This window comes from Aythya marila (genome assembly GCF_965140915.1).
Source record: "Aythya marila genome assembly, chromosome: 6".
NCBI lineage: Eukaryota > Metazoa > Chordata > Aves > Anseriformes > Anatidae > Aythya > Aythya marila.
In genome coordinates, this window is record NC_139047.1 from 3,738,497 (window position 1) to 3,755,905 (window position 17,409).

The 17,409-nt window shown below is 39.4% G+C and overlaps 1 protein-coding gene across 1 annotated transcript in view; it reads left to right on the top strand.

The window, feature by feature from the left end:
- STAT4 (signal transducer and activator of transcription 4) overlaps positions 1–17,409 on the top strand; it is a 40,838-nt gene that overhangs the window by 2,694 nt on the left and 20,735 nt on the right. Inside the window, exons 2-6 of the mRNA XM_082763406.1 lie at positions 438–566; positions 2,440–2,584; positions 14,188–14,286; positions 15,083–15,175; positions 16,682–16,760. Coding sequence (XP_082619532.1) covers positions 439–566; positions 2,440–2,584; positions 14,188–14,286; positions 15,083–15,175; positions 16,682–16,760 — 544 coding nt within the window. The 5' untranslated portion in view covers position 438. The remainder of the gene's footprint in view (positions 1–437; positions 567–2,439; positions 2,585–14,187; positions 14,287–15,082; positions 15,176–16,681; positions 16,761–17,409) is intronic.

A 17,409-nucleotide genomic window follows, 5' to 3' on the forward strand; every position in this document is an offset into this window, starting at 1 on the left:
GGAACAGCACACCATCATACAGTAGTATGAATTCACAGATAAGAGCAAATTCTATATTTTTACTAACATCATAAAAATAGTTTTACCTGGATTTGAAGCATACAATCCTAAGCTACTTCTATTGAAAGAGATGCTATGTAAATCTCGTTTTTTCATAAGCATCATACAGTAACCCAAAACATTTGCATTAAGGAAGAAAGTTGGTAGTGGTTCCCATTCAGGTTTAAGAGCTAAAACCTCTATTGGTCTTGCTTGCTTTTCTTCCTCTTCCCCTTAACTGATCAGCTTTAGCCAGGTAATGTCCATTTTGAAATACAGAGGATAATTAGGAATATTAAAGTATGTAATAAAAAAAGAACTGCAATGAAAATCTGGATTATTATTATATCAAATACATAACTTTCAGTATCAAACATGTTTAATCATTTCTTTTGCAGTATGTCCCAATGGAGTCAAGTTCAACAACTGGAAATAAAGTTTTTGGAGCAAGTAGACCAGTTCTATGACGATAACTTTCCCATGGAAATCCGACATCTGCTGGCACAATGGATAGAAAGCCAAGATTGGTAGGAATAATTTTTTTTCACTCTCTTATGGTTTCAGTCATAAACATTTTTTTTTTGCTTATCTAGTAGATTTTAGGGTGCTCATTTGTGAACTGAGCAGACATCTACACCCCAAGAATAGTATTCCACTCATTATGGATTTAGCTTGTTGAGCTAATGTTACACTTTACTTACTTTAGGGATTCAGCGTCAGTAAACTCCTGATAAAGCTGCAAAGTTCTTCTTAATTTATTAAATAACAATTGTACATATTTTGTATGTTATGGATGTGCTTATCTTAAACCACAGAATAAAATTATTTCCTACGCTTATTCCTAATAAATAAACCACCACATACTACATGAAAGATAAGACGGTATTTTTGAAGAGAAGTTCTGAACATAATTGGGTTTTCTGCATGTGTTGAAATAATGATTTTAATGAAAAGCACCATATTACCATATTTAAAGGTTAATGTAAGTATATACTCAATGTATCAACATTCTAGATTGGATGCACTTTCTTAGAGCACAGTTTTCTGTCCCTTACAGCTTTAAATTTAAGAAACATCTGGAAGTGAGTTTTCATTTCTACTTATTCCTAAACAAAATCCCACAAAAATTGTCTAGCAAATTAATGGTATTAAAGGTTTTTCATCAAAAAAAAAAAAAAAAAAAAAAGCAAGTCAGATTTGAATGGAAATGTTATTAATTTGCCTCTTACAGCACAAAATTATTTGACTTGTCCAAACCAGCTATTTGCAGGAACAGTTTTCTAGAAGGTGAATTTATGCACAAATCTGGATCAAATTCACTGCACAGTTATCTTAAGAAAATCCAGAACTAGATACTGAAAAGAGTTTATATTAGTAGTACCAGTAAGACATCTCAGCTTGACAAGCTAATTCCCCAAGGCTATTGGGGGACTATTGCAAAAATCTGCTAAGGAATATAATCTTTCCTCACAGTTTATGACATACTGTGCTTACGTGCCTATGGGAACATGGGGAACATTAAAATCCCCTGTTTGCCAGATTTAGCAGTCATATCTCAAACAGGCATCTGCCATTTGGGGAGCAAGGAGAGAGTGCCCTAAGGACAAGGATGCCATGCAATCCAAAGCTTATCTTCCTCTATTCTGCTCACTAATGTTATTGCCCATCGTGTAGCAAGCTGTTCCATAAACAGCAGAGCTAGTAAAGCCTGTTTTCTCATGTATTTGTGTCCTTTGTCCCCTACATACCCTTCACTAGTAGCTTCAGAGTCTTCTTGGATCCCCAAATAGTTTGGCCAGGCGAAGGCTTATCTGGTGCCTGGTGTGAAGATATATATCTGCTGACTGGCCATCTGGCTGTTGCCTCCTGGAGCAAGTTTTTACTGCCATTTTCCTCAGTGGAGGCACTAATTTGGATTCCTCTCCTCTACCAACCTGCCAGTTTTCTGGGAAATTCATGCAAACATCATCTCTTTTAGACTGCAAGCCCCCTGTCAGCGTTGGCTGAAAGTGGGCAGCAACTTCAGAAATTATATGTGTGACTGACAGACTGAGAGTGACAGCATGCATACGCCTCATTTCCTCTGGGAAGCAGGCTAAAAATGTTTAAATATTCACTGGAACCGAGACTAGAAAACCCTGGTTGTCTCCCCTCTGGCTGACTCTGTAGCCTGGGCTTAGACCATCCACTGCCTTTATAGCTGCTCATCAAGGTGAATATAAATTAAAGGATCGTAAAAATTAATTATTTACATCGCCCTAGCTATATGCAAGTCACTATGTATTTAAAGCGTTTTTTTACAGCTTTAATTTCTCAATGGATTATAAATTTCTGTAAAGATAGTTTGGCACTTCTTATAGCATTTTTAAAATGCATGTTTCTCAATCGCTTTTTCTCTAGGGAAGCTGCATCCAACAACGAAGCAATGGCAATGATCCTCTTACAGAATTTGCTAATACAAGTGGACGAACAGCTAGACCGGGTTTCACAAGAGAAGAACCTTCTTTTGATACACAACCTGAAGAGAATCAGGAAGCTGCTCCAGGTAGGTTTTTGCTTCAGATAACAAATTGCACGCTCTTACTGGCTTCTAAAGGCACTGCCCAACCTCTGCTGAGTGCAGCTTGTGCCTGTGAACAGCTCAGAGCTGTCCTGCCCCCTGTAGACTCCATGCAGCCATGGGAAGACCAAGCCTTCAACAAGGTAACTCAAATAATAGTTCCACTCCCAGTTACCTTGTGGTAAAATAATTTTTAAGGCATGCTGCTGAGATGCAACAATGCTGTGACCTTGTAGCTCAATGCGTACCTGTGCCTCACTCAGCTCTTCAAAATAAAATTGTATAGTGCTTATAGAAGTTAATGTTTATTACGAATGTAATTACTGACTTTGCAGACAAGTACACGTAACTATGATTAGCTGTGACTATCTCAGGAATAAAAATGTGTATTTTAGGATTAACAAAACAGCACCCTGAAAAAGGAACCGCACTTGCTATTTTATGCTTAACTGGGATTATTTATTAGGAATGGCTTAAAGGATTTTCCATTAGGCTTCTACAAAGTGATATTTATTTTGATTGACTGCATGATTCTCTAATAATTGTTTATTTAAAGCAAGAATTCTCAGAGTTCCACCCCATTAGTCACCTACTTCCTGACATCTATGTGTCTTCTTCATAAAACAGATACACATCTGAGTTTAATGAAAGTTTGGGGGTTTTTCTCTTCTTTCATGGTGTTTTCCATAAGCACTTCAATGAAAATTGTACCACTTACAAAATATTTTCTTTATTTTATATGAATATATTGGTCTGGAAAATCTGAAGATGACTGTGTCAATTATTTTGGTCTCTTTATGGCTGCGTGTCTTTCTATTCTATATCCCTAATGGTGGCTTCTTAAAAATGTGACAATATTTCCACTGCTGCCACTTTTTGTTCCGGTGTTATGCAAGCAGTTTCATGTAACTTGAAACTAAAGTTCTTTCTTTATTTCTTTTCTGGTTTGTGTGGCAGCATTAACCCTCATTTCAGTGCTGCTCAAACAACAAATGCACTTACCTACTTTTGGAGTTGACTGCAGAGAGGCTATTGCTTTTATTTCTGTCATGGTCTTAGCAGACTTTGCCACAGCAGGGCTGAGTCAGAACTCCGTCACCTTATTAAAAATATTCTCTCACAGCAGCATGCACATAGAAAGAGCATTTCAGGACACTGAAAAAAGCAGTTGTATTCTTGCAGATTGTACATTTATGATTCTACCATCGCCACATGCATATGCATAGGGATTGGTATGTATTTACATACAGGCTCTAACAAATTCAGCTCTCACTGTTCCTTCTTCGCCTCACACCATTTATTTTATTCTAAAATTTTACCAAGACTTGAGGTGGAAACTCTGGATCCTCCGTGAAATTCAGTATACTGAGACAAGGCATCAGGCCCCATCACACCCATGAGTCAGTCTGTAAATGGCCAGAATGAAAACCAAGTCCTGTAAGCCCCATCTTAGCAAGGCAGCAACATCTCTGCTCCATTGGGCCACAAAGGTTTGTAGGTTAATAGCCTAAAGCAATATGAACTGCCTGAGAGGACATCATTGGTGCCGAAACTACACTACTAATTAAAAAGGACCGTGATGAGTTTGCAGTAAAATGTTTCCCATTGAGCAAAAAATTCAACAGCTCTTCTCTCTGTGAAGTTGGCCCTTCACCACTATATAATTTCTCCGTTCTATCAAGACAACAAGCAATGTCTATTTAGATAAAAAGCTACTCGTTCAGTTTCAAAATGCACGTGCATCCTACCAGGCACTGAATGACACTTTCCCTATCAGAGCCTTTCCTGATTTCTTATGACCTTTCTCACTCACAGTTTGTGATTAGCTTGTGATTATAAACTTGCAGGTTGAGCTAGTTTGTGACAGCTTCACGAGACAGCACCAGGAAAGGTGACTGAAGTAGACAGTGCACTGCCATAACCCCTTTTGTCCTGAAACGCCACCTAGAGAGAGGGAGGCTGGAATGGCAAGCTGCAAAATTAGAGATTCTCCACCAGACTTGATGGGGGCAAGGACTGGCTTCCTGAATAGGAGAGGAAGCCACGCTTGTAAACATCTTTTCATTTCTGGTGACTCTGTGAACAGTCTCGGCTTGATTTTCTCTGAAGGTTAGTTAACATGATCCCACCTTTATCTCTGCTCTCTAGCGCAAGCACTTCTTTGAAATTTCACAGTTCACTCCTCTTCCTTCCCTTCTACACCACACACACAGGCATACAGACACATGTACAGCACACACAAAGCTGTCCAACCTCAGCACAGGATCTGAATGCAATGTTTGTTATTTTGAGCCAATTATATGTGGCTTGTCAAGGTAGATAACACTGGAAACCAGCATTTATCTCTGCGTACGTAGAGTAGCAAGTTGAGCTTTGGTATAGATTCCCACACACTATGATAACAACGATAATAAAACAATTACAAATGCAGTACACTCAAAAAGAATTCTGTAGTTTTGGGGGGAAAAAAAAAAAAAAAAAAAAAAAGTGTGATTAATGTTAAATTAATAATACATCTAGGTCATTGGTGAAGGGCAGCCTTAGAAGGGGAAATAACAGACCCTACAAATGGCTCGAGTGGCTGCTTTCTAGACAGCACGGGGATTGCTAGGATCAAGATTCCCAGTGCTATTACACCTGCTTTGTAATATCACAGCCAAGCACACCCAGTCTGAAGTTCTGCTGGGGTTCACTTTTATTAAACAGAGGAAAAGTTCTGAGCTCCACCTGCAAACATCTTTATGCAAACATCTTGGTTATTCAACAGGATTAAGGAAAGAAGGAAGGGAAAAAGCAAGCACTTGCCTGCCTGACGCTTGCAATATAAAGTTTTTTGATGAATTTCAGGAGTTGTGAAGTGCAAAGAGCCGAACTGTTAGCAGAAAGAGATGCCTGCCTAGCACCCTTGCTTTTAGGTCACAGGAGCCATCCCTATTCTTTTAGCATTACAGAAATAACTATGGAGCATGACATTTCTGCCCAGACTGCTGACATTTCCAGAATTATCTTGATGTAAAAAGAAGCACTGACCAGGAAACATACAATCTGAAAAAGTTATAAGCACTTGAAAAAGCACTGAGCATCTCAGCTAAGCTTATTGCAAGCTCTCAATAATTTGCTTCTCTATCCACTTCTTTCTTTTTTCAAATGTCGCCTCTTGACACTAATCTGGTATAAACGCACACATTATATTAAAATCAGGATCGGTGCTTTAGGTTAAAATCCTTCATATTCTCGTATTATTATTTCTGCAGTCACTAGATGGGATTCATTTTTACAGCAGAGCAGTCTTTTGTTGCGGTGCTCTTCAGCGGATGACAGTGCAGCACAGCTGCTCGCTGAGGTTAAATTCCCTGTCCCTCCTCCCACAGAAGCCCTGCTCCCAGGAGCAGCAGCTCTGTAAAGAGATGAGGAGAGAAAACGTTTGGAGGGGGGAAACTCTGCCTGTGATTCTTTCTCCTGCTGAAAGCCTAGATGGAGCACAGCAAAGCAGATTAGTCACAAGGACGTGTTTTGTGCTGTTGCTATGACAGCAAAAAGTAAAGGGCAGATGTTAAGCTGAGAAGAGCTGCCTATCACTTCTAGGAACCAAATTTCAGATGCAACAGTCTGCAAGACCTTAGCCTATGAACAATTACATCTTGGCTTTATAAAGGTTTTTGGTTTTTGTTTTTTTTTTTTTGAAATGACTGTGCCTGTCCCTGATGTAAGCTTCTTTACAACACACAAATAGATTTAATGCACGGAAGAGACTGGCAAAATTATGGAGACTCATTTAGGGCAGAAACTGCATGCTGCTGGCTCACAGGCTCAAACCCTTGATTAGTGAGAGCAGCAGGGCTGCAGTGTCCCTGGGGGGCACAAGTCAAGGCACCGGGAAGCTCCCAGTAGCCTGGAAATCTGCGATGGCCACCGCTTTCCTGGTGCCTCACCAGCCCTCCTAGGAACGTGTGTAGGTCTCTGAGTTACCCAGGCATTTTGCATCTCAGAACTCCTCGTGTCCTTGCGTTTTCCCCCAGTGGAGCTGGAAATTTGGCTTGGCTCCCTGAGCCACGCTTGAGCTACCAGAAACTTCAGAGACACAGATGGGCCACGCGTTGCAATGGGTGTGTGACAATGACAGCAGGAGGAAGCAGGAATTCCCAGAATGGGAATTCCCACTCGTAATTGCAGCCCATCTTCATGCTCTGGTCTCCAGATAACTCTTGAAAGCAACCCCTTCTCATTAGCAGCAACATGCATCTGTGTCTCACCACTGCTTATAACATTCAGGGGAAAATCGGATTACATAAATCTTTTATAAAAGTGAAATAACTGATTTCAGGAAGAGGAACGGCTACTTTGCTCATTTACCATCGCACGCCGAGCTAATGAGGGTACGGCATGCTCTGGGGAACATTTTGCTGCGAACAATGTATATTCATGCTTTTCATTTAATATTCACAGCAGAGTCTCAGGTATCGGTGAACTTTACACACTCACCAGCCCTGCCAGAGCCTGAGATGAGGGGAGGGCAGGCAAGGGGGATCCTGCCTGGGTATGCACACCATCAGCAGCCCGGGGACTGCTTGCAAAGAGAGAGCAGGCAGACTCGCCTCATTTGCTGGTTCCCACCAACCAGTTATATCAAAATGAGCTTTTGGAAGCACTGTGAGTCCAGGAAATAATACTTCAGTTATACTTTGTCCTTCTACACAGCCCTACTTTTTTATGGAATGATCTGGAATAGCATCTTAAGCTATCTTCTGTCGTCTTAACCAACACAACTTAACCTTATGGCACTTCTTTCCATATAAAACTCACCCTGCTCCTAAGCAGTACAAACAGCATCTTGCTTTCCATGCTGTTACTTACATCAGTAACACCATCGTGTGCTCTTGCTCCTGCTTCATTTTCTCAGTTACAGTGCACAGCTTGTTTCCATCTGCAATGAGAACTGAGCATCCTCCTGCTTCTCCAGGCAGAACTAAAGTGAACATTTTCATTTCAGTTCAGGTGACTGTTTACACGAGTCACTCTGCCAGAAAGGAAAAGCACGAGGGGCCCTAACATTACTGATATTGGTGCATCAAAGAAAATTGACCAAAAAAAAAAAAAAAAAAAGCATTAGATCTGAAATAGGATATTCCAGTGGATATTTAACAAATATTTCTAATAAGCATTGTGATGAGAAACAGTTGCAAAGAATGGAAACATAGCTATTGATGCTTAAGTTGCAGTTTCCTGTTAAAGCTTAGAACTGGGTGAGAATGGAACAAAATAGACAAAGTTTCTAACACACCACAGAGAAAAAAAAAAAAAAAAGAAGAAAGAAAGAAAAAAAAAAAATGTTATTTACATGCAATTTAGTGCTCATGTAACCTGCCAGATCAACAAATCAACAAATTATAGTAGAAAACATGCTTTGAACCAATGCATTTTGCTAATACAATTTGAAATGACTTTTCATATTAGCATCTTGCCCCCAGTGAGTTTTCAAGTTCCACCATTAAAGCTGTTTACAAAAAAGTTTGGCCTGTAAATGGGAAACCCTGAACAGAAGACCATATGCTCACCAGCCACCCCTCTGCTATTAGTGATTGCAGGCTGGCTGCTGGGTACCAGCTAGGAAGGATTTTCTAAAAGGATTCTGATATAAGACAGAAAAAAGCTCTTAACTAGAAGTCAAATATTTTTAAGTTCTTTTTGTGGAACAGTTTGCTTTTGTAGAATGAATAAGAATTAGCTTACACGCAGAGGTTACAAACAAAACAAAAACAAAACCCACAAGCACATGAACTAAACCTCTTGTGCTCTTTGCTCATTCTGGAGTATTAAGGGCCCAGCTGCAGACAAACATCTGCCTGAGAGATTAGTTAATAGTACTCAAGTCTTCATGACCAGAAGGTGGAGGGGGGGGAAAAAAGTCAAAATAAAATCAGACCTCTCTCCCCCTCCTGTTTGCCCTCTTTTGCTGGGAACATTGCACTTCTTTTAATTTTATTTTGAAATACATTCCCTTTAAATACGTTGCATTGCTACATTATTCATCTCACGGGTTATGATGAGCTCTATAGCCACATGCTTTCTGTAGCCACCCCCCACCTGCTTAGAAATCTGCTGCTCCCATAGACCCTTCCTTGGCTCTTTTTAGTGCTCTGCCTGTTGAGAGGAACTTAGTAGAGTTTGGGGGCAAACTAGGGGATGGAAAAAAATATATATATGTATATATATATAAATAAATAAAAAGACCTCTGCCTTCACAACTTTGCCAAGTTTTGCCTTGGTTGCATACACCCCATAAATATTTACGATCTTCTGGAAGTTATGCATTACACTATACGAGAAAAGCAGAAGTACAGCATTGCAGAGTTATGTTTTCGAACTTCCCACACACCATAGGAGTTGTCTAAAAGAATGAGGCTGCCTTTAAAGTTCTCTTAGGTATTTTGAAAGGGGGAGGGGAAATCTAAAAATAAGAGTAGAACACTCTAAATAGTTGGTGTCACAAGTACTTCCTCTTAAAGACCTACATAAAACAGAGTCGTCTTTTTATTAGAAAAAGATTTTTAGTAACAACAGTAACTGTTTAAATGCAGGGTTCAAAAATAAATAAATAAAAAAGCAACCCTACAAAGAGAAGGTCAGTCCTACACTGAGATAGGTGTGCCACTACTGCCTCCGTTACACTTTCTGCCTGGATGCATAAACAAAGGTAGAAAATAAATCAAGGCAAAATGTTGTTTGTCACATTTGAAGGTGAAAACGGGAAATAAGCATGCATGGTTATGCCTTCCCACCCACACAGTTCTTTTTGCAACACATAAATATACCAAGTTTTGTTTTGTTTTGTTTCTGACAAAAATAAAATGATAGGCTAAAGTTTTTTGTTTTTCTTTTTTCTTTTCCCCTCTGTTTTTTCATTACATGAAAGATGAGATATCTGCTTATCTAGAAAGATGCTGAGTGTTCAAGTTGGTAGAATAAGGGTACCACAAGTAAGCAACAAGGAAGGAAATGTATTCATTCTTGACTTTGTCATCCCGTTCCCTATCTGTGTCCCAGCTCCCTTCCGTCAGCTTCTTTAAATATTCATTCAACTTCAACAAACACATCAACTGTTGTAGTAGTTAACAGTTCCAAGCCTCCAATAAAGATCTTATTGTATATGCTTAAATGGCATGAAGTAGGGTTTTGATAGTAGACACAGAAAAAATAGAGCTGATGTTTTTATGAAAAAAAAAAAAAAAAAAAAAAAAAGATAGAGGAGAAAAGTGGGGGGAAACAAACAAATCTAAAGCACTTTTTTCAGAATTAGAAAGCAGTAAAACCTTCTCAAGACCTTTCTAAGTCATCTTGAAAACCAGAAGAGATAATCAGGTAAAACCCTGAGTGACTGTATAAAGGTTGAACACTGCATCCTTGTACGACAGAAGCAGAAAGCAACAGTACCACCTAATCCTGTACTTTTACCACTGAAAACAGAGTCAGGGTACTCAAGCAGTGCATATGTAAGTACTCATTTATATATGTGTGTGGTAGAGAGACCTTTGATGCGTGAAAAGAAAGCTGGCCAATATTAGCATGGTTGGGAGTGATCCAATCTGCAATGGAGACAGCCACAGGAAAATACACTAATTTTTTTTGTGGGGGAATTAAATGTGAGGGCAGGGGAGCAGGGGGAAGCAAGACATTGAATCTCTGGCCTAGATTTCTTAATTCTTCCCAGGAAAATTCTTCCCTGAACATTTCCAATACTAAAATGGACAGTTGCTTAGTGTTCTTTTTGAAACCATGTGTATTTGCAACTTTCATAATAAGCCTTTTCAAGTTTCTACATGATCTTGTGACTTAGGGAATCAGAATCATGCATTTCTCCAGCCACTGAGAAGGCTCTGAAAATATCCCAAACAGCTCAGACCGTTTTAAAACCGAGCTGAAGGATGTGAACGCTGCACACTGTAATGCACGGATTGTTTGTGCAGAAACGCTTTTTTGTTTTTCCTTGTGATCTAGTAAGATACTATCACAACTCATCTCTCTGAAGCAGAGACAATGCATTCTGGGTTGTGGTAGGAGGCTTTTCTCTCTAGCAAACATCAGCAGCATTCAGATAAAATTTTCACCTGTTCAGAACGAAAGTTTTATTTCCCCCGTATAAATTTATCATCAAGCTGGTAGCTGTTGAGAAAAAAATGGTCCAAATAAGATTGTTTGTTGTAAATCATGATATGAAAGACCTCATCAAAACAGAAGAGAGGAGAAAAAATTTCTAAGAACTGAAATACAGTAACTGAATTACAGTAATATTAGCAGATAAGAATAACATTTCCATTCGAAACTTTAGACAAAAAGTAAATCCCCAGTTTCTCTTTGTTGGTATTTATAAAAACACGACTGTAAGTTTCCCTCTGTAAATATATTCATTTAAACCTAATAATACTATTTTGCATAGCTGCAGAATCTACACCCTTTGTCCTTTCCAGCTGTCAATGCTCATGTTACACAAAGTTAGGATTCCCCTACCTCAAGCTTGCTTTTTGGGCTAAGCTTCCTTTATTTCCAAACTTACGCCACTTTTGCAATGAGAGGAAATCACTTGCAGGCTGTCATTCAGAAGCCAAGTTCATCCTGAGCAAATTCCACCCTCAGCCAAAGACAAAATAGAAGTAGAGAAGAACAAGGGCTTACAGTAAACTGGTAACACTACCGGCTGGCATGGTCTGAAGTGCAATTTCCTTTGAGAAGTATAGAACATGGGGAGAAAAAATTCAATGATTATTATTATTTTGACAATCAAACACGATGGTTGCTCCTTTTGGTAATTATTGTTATAAGTTGTAATTAAGATATTTAATGCTATAATTTGTTTTCTTATATCATCCTATAGTCTGTAAGCTACAACCCATCTGCCAGTGCAGTGCTGGTAGCACAGAGGCTGAAGAGCCATCTATCTCCCCCCTAGGAGGCTGGCTGCCCACAGTTTGCATCTGTCTTGCTCTCCTTTGGTCACAAGCACTTGTGCTGCTGCTCCACAGCAGCTGCAGGGCGTTATTCCAGCCCTTGTTTGAGGGGGGCTACAGCCCTGACAGCTCTCTGTCCACCCACTCGGCGCCTGCTGGAAGAGCAGGCTGAATCTAGCGGAATTGAAAAAGCAGCACCAGGCAGGCAAAAAGCAAGGGAAGCATTAGAGAGACAGCTTATTGCTAGAGCTTTACGAGTTACAGAAGGGAAAAAATAAAAAAAAAAAAATAAAAAAAAGGAGAAAAAATAAGTTAATTTCCTCTTCATCTCTTGATTCAGATGGTTTTCCCTTAATGAAACAAAGGGAGAGAGTTTGTGAATGTTTTGCAAATGAATGGTATTTAGACATGCTAGGGAAGTCCCTGATACCTGGCATTTTTGTGGGGGATTTTAAAATGTCTCGCTGTCACAAGGTTCTTTGAAAAGCCTTTTCTATGCAGATACGTTTTCCAGCTCCAAGAGAGGATTTTTATTTCTTCTTGACTTCATTAGAGACATCTTTTGTTTCAACCCTTCTTGTTACACAGCAAAGACAAAAGGCAACCATCGATCCTTGTAGGCTCCACAGGGGTTTTTTGGATGGCAGTTTCAGTACTGATTCCTCCAGCCTATTTTGATTTTTCATGTTTCCCTCCCTATGCTCAAAGCTTAAAATAGACTCACAGACCCAGCCCAAAGTAACGAGGACAGCAGCAGTTTTGTCTCTGCTCTTTGGAACCCCGCACTGCAATCCAGGTCTCCACACTCCTGCAGCCAGAAGACCCTCAGGAGCCCAAAGACCTCTCTGTTGCCCGATTGTGTTTTAGATTAAAAGTGCTTTCTGGGTGCTACCACTCTGTTCTACCCTGCTCAGACTCTGTCGGGCAGAAAAAAAAAATGGGACGAAACACTTTGCAGGCTTTGCTGCTTCAGGTATCTTGTAGGGGCACCCTTGCATATTTGTATATATGTATCAGCAGCAATTAGAAACCACCTGATTAATGCACACATCAGTTACAGATTTCTGACCACAGCTTTCATCCCAAGCCTTATTACAAAGATGACTTTTTTCCTCAAATCAGGGTGCAAACAAACAAGGCTCAGCAACACAACCTACCGAGGCTGGAACAGGGCAGCCCTGTTCTGCCCTCCCCTAGCCAAACACTCAGGACTTCACATGTCCTAGTCCTCAACAACCAGCTCATCCTTTCCTGAGCTGTTTCAGCCCACTGAGGGGCAGAACACCATTTCAGCAATTAATTAGCTCCAGCTGTTGATGCTGGAGCCTACCTTCAACCTAGTTCCCCACGAAGCTCCACTCCACTCTTAATCTTTGTTCCTAACCTTACAACCAGGAGCACAACTCTCTGCAACTCAAATTACCATTTTAGTCTAACATTCCTTTACCTTGTAATGGAAGTCAAAACACGTGAACAAATACTTCAGGTTACTTAGATTTCATGCAAAAGTACCCAGGAAATTATTTGGTTTTGTCTAGTAAAAGCTGCTAGGAATACAGGCTTACTGTCATAGCAGTAGTTGAATCTAAAAGGCATGTTCACATTTCTATCAGATGTGTTCGCATCCGTGGTTTCTAGTAGAGCAATTGGTATGAGATATCTAAGGAAAATACAGTATTGGTTTAAGTATGCAGAAATTTAACACACCAGATTCAGAGAAAGCAAAAAGAAACAAGCTTCTGAGTGGCAGCAGAGTAAGATGAGACTAAAAGTAGTCAGAGAGAAGGGAAAAAAGAGCAAGTCTAAAAGAGGAAACTGTACAGGAAGATAAAAGAACTGGATTAGTTCTAATGAATGGCTGAAAAAAATAGCATATATGAACACTGAATAAGGGGCATCTGACTGAATAAAACATGAGTGCTGAATAAAAGGCATGAAGGATATTGAGAAACTGAACAAATGTATCACCATGAAAGATGCTGCTTGAGTTCTCAAGCTTTCCAATTTGATAAATATAGCACAAGCCAATATTTTTTTCAAATTGCACCCATTTCTCAGTCACGCATCAGCAGTTCTGCACCTTAATTACAGCAGTATAAAAAATGTGATTTTGATTCTTTGACTTGGGACAAGAGCTGCTTCTTCCTTCGTCTTATGCACATTGTTGAAGGAGATAAATTGTTCATAAACTCAGTTTAAGTCTTTCACTTTATGCTGAGGAGGCCTTTCTGAATGCACCACTACCATATTGATATGCTTACAGTTTTTTGTTGGCAGAAGCACTACATGCTAACATCCTATTGAAAATGGAAAACATGATAAAATCATGCACAGAATTGGCTGACAGGAAAGCCCTTTCAAAAGAGCTGTGTTAGCAGTGGAGCAATTTGATCTTCAAATGATGTAAATCTCAGAGTTATATCTTTGTCATCTCTGTAGAATGCTGTTAACAATATTTTATGACAATGGCACTAAGTGATGCTGCACTGCAAAGACAAACAACACTAGCAAAGGTCAGGAACATCAGGGAAGTCTTTTTCACCCACTCGAAACTGTGCTCAGACAGAGAAATCACACTGTTTGAGATTTCCAGATGTAAATCCTAAATTCTTAATTTTTAAAAGTTGTATTTGCTTGTGTTTGCAGGGCAAATACCATGGTAATCCCATGCACATAGCAGTGATCATCTCAAACTGTTTAAGAGAAGAAAGAAGAATATTGGCTGCAGCCAGCATGCCTGTACAGGTAATGAATTACATTTCATTAATCTGCTCCATGTTAATCTGCTCGCATGCTTTTAGGAACAAATCCTGTCCTCTTATTATGAATTCCACTAGAGTGATTTGTGTACACTGGGGGTTGCCAAATGTTGCTCTTTAAACTCATGTTTATACTTCATTAGTGGCTCTACTGCTGCAAACACTGCTATAAGTGACTCCTATGCCACAGCTAATCTTCAAAGACTTTAATCTGTGGGAAAGGCTTTAAAGAGGTTATTCTTTGCAAAACAGATGTGTATATATTAAATTATGCATTGCACTAATTCGTATTAATTATGCAGTGCAAAGACATTCCATCTTCTACGTTACAAGGCATTGATGGGTTTTACAATGTTTGAAGAAAGAAATTTTTAAATTACATATAAGGTCATTTTGTGGAAATTTAGATGGTTAAACCCATACAGAATATTTTTAAATCCAAGTGTGTTATTTTGATAACCTGTGGATGTAATATGTATTCTTACATGAATAGTACAATACTGGTCTTTTTTAGAAATCTAATCATCAGTGTGTTTCAAGTTCTTAAATTTACTAGATGTTCAATGACTGCAGTATACCTGCACACCCTTTCATCTTTTTGATTACCAAGTTAAAGAATCATGCTTTTCAGATCTGTGGAACTAAACAGATTGAGCTGTTTAGACCAGTCCCCAGCCAGATGAACTCCAGGTTGTGAACTCCCTCTCTATGCTAGGACTTGCCATATAGTTACTGTCACTCGTCACTGCTCATCCAAGTATTACCCATTCAATGTGTTCTAGGGGCCACTGGAAAAGTCTTTGCAGAACTCTGTGGTTTCAGAACGACAAAGAAACGTAGAACACAAAGTGTCGGCCATCAAGAACAGTGCTCAGGTATTTTGTTGTCCTGTTTCCTGTCTACAAATCCGTGATTTTCATAGACACTACCTATTTTACAGCCATCACACTCGTCCCTGTGTGAGTTGCAGGGGGACTACTGAGTACAGTACAAACATACCTACGGCCTCTCAATAGATGCGAGGTTCAACCAACCTGTTTCTATGGCTCCATCTCCTTCAGTCTCATCAGCAGTAGCTAGCCTTCCTGACCTCTGAGTCACATACCAGGATTTTTGTAAAGCTAAAGGTTACGTGACATAATTATACATGTTTTTGAGACATGAAGGGACATGAACATTGGGAACTGATGGTAACAATCCTCCAGAAGTTTGTCATATCACTGCAGGGCAGAGCCAACCCAGTAGCTATATCCCAAAGACACTGCAAAGGCTCACAGAATAACTGCCCGTTCGTTTCAAGGCAGGATAAGGATTCCACTTACCTACAGCCTTTTTGCTGTCCCAGCCCTGCAGCAGACTCAATGTAAGAATTACATTTAAAATGTTTGTCCATATGCCATTCAAGAGCAACACTTCAGGTACACTAGAAAGAAGGCCTAGTAGCATTCTTCATAATTGTCTCCCTACACAGAGAAGAAGGATAGAGAGATGCAACTCTTAAAAGGATAAAGCTAGCTTTAGAGCAATGTGGTACTAGACCTCTATCAATGTTGTAAGAATTGCAGAGGAAAAGCATCCAAAGCTGCAACCCAGCAGCCAACCACACTGTTCTTCTAGTCTGTGCCTAGCAAGCACCTATGTGGAGAAGTGCAGCCATCCCTGAAAGCCCGTGAAAAAAGGAGAGTGATTTCTAGGTACAAGGGTGTTTTTTTAATAGCTAATTAAGTTGAACACAGAAATCAGCCAGCTCCTTGTGTATGTAATTTCATACCTTACGCATATAATTTAAAAGTTCAGTCTCTGAAATAAAGAAGAAAACAGAATTGCTAACTGTGTCCTAATTTAGCAAATGAGTTTTTTCTATTTTCCCAGACACTTCACTTGCATATCTCAGGGAACTGAAAAGCGTTGTTTATGAGTTGATGGCAGGATCAAGGCTTCCCATAAACAGCACATAAACAGAATTTTGAAGCAAACCAGATGATTTCCTACAGTTACATTTTCCTTCTTTTCATCTGTCTTTTTTGAAGTATTTTTGTATGCTGAATGGTGACCACTACACACCTTCTAAGCTTTTTGTTGTAGGTATGAATACTCCCTTGCAAAAAGCAAAGCAGTAAAATTCCTGAGTATTTCTGTAAAAATAGTCTCTGAACTCTGTTGCTCTCCTTAGTTCCAACTTTCTTGACTTTTCAAAATTACCAATTTGCCCTGCTCTAAAGTTCTAAGAAGAAGGTTACATTATTGGCATAACAGTTTAGATTTTCAAATGGTAGGAAAGGAAAATACTACATTATGCATTTGTCCACGACAGAACAAATTCCTTTTTATGTCACTGTGAACACCCAAGTAATTTCTTACTTTTCTCTCTCCTGGGAAAGATGACTGACCAAGATGTCAAATACTTGGAAGACTTGCAAGAGGAATTTGACTTCAGGTATAAAACAATACAAAGTTTAGGTAAGAGCTTTTGTAATAATTTTTAGATTCTCTAGGAAAAGGCTGATTATATGACTAGCAACCGCTCTCGGGATTTATTTCTGTGCATTACCCAGATGCTACATGTAAGCATAAGAATGGGTTTTTAGTTATATAAAACCACAGTCTAGGACATAATGACTCTGTGGGGTTAAGAGGGCAAACAGGATCTTATTGATCAAGTATAGTTATTTTCTATCAATAAGCTGCATAATGGATGAAAATAAGTAATTTTCTTAATTCAAAGAACCTAATTTTCAGTTTCTTCATGATTGACTTGGCCCTTCCTTGGCAGGATGTAGAAGAGACTCTTATTTCCCAGAGTAGAGTTGGGCGAAAGTAATTTTTTAACCTCTAATTTCGTTTTCTGTTCTTTCTTGACCACAGTGGTGATAACCTACTGGTAAGCACTCTGAATGCATGTTTCACCCAGCCTATGATGGTTGAAATCTGCACGCTGCAACAGTAGTTGCATGATCTTTATCAGAAAAGAAACTGAGGTCCACTCGTGTCTGCTCAGATTTCTTCGCGTCACCTCCCTTTGAACATGTAGAGATATTTGAGCCTTGAAATGCCCAGGTTCTTAAACATATTGCTCTTATCTATTTAAGGCTGGATATGGCCAAACAAT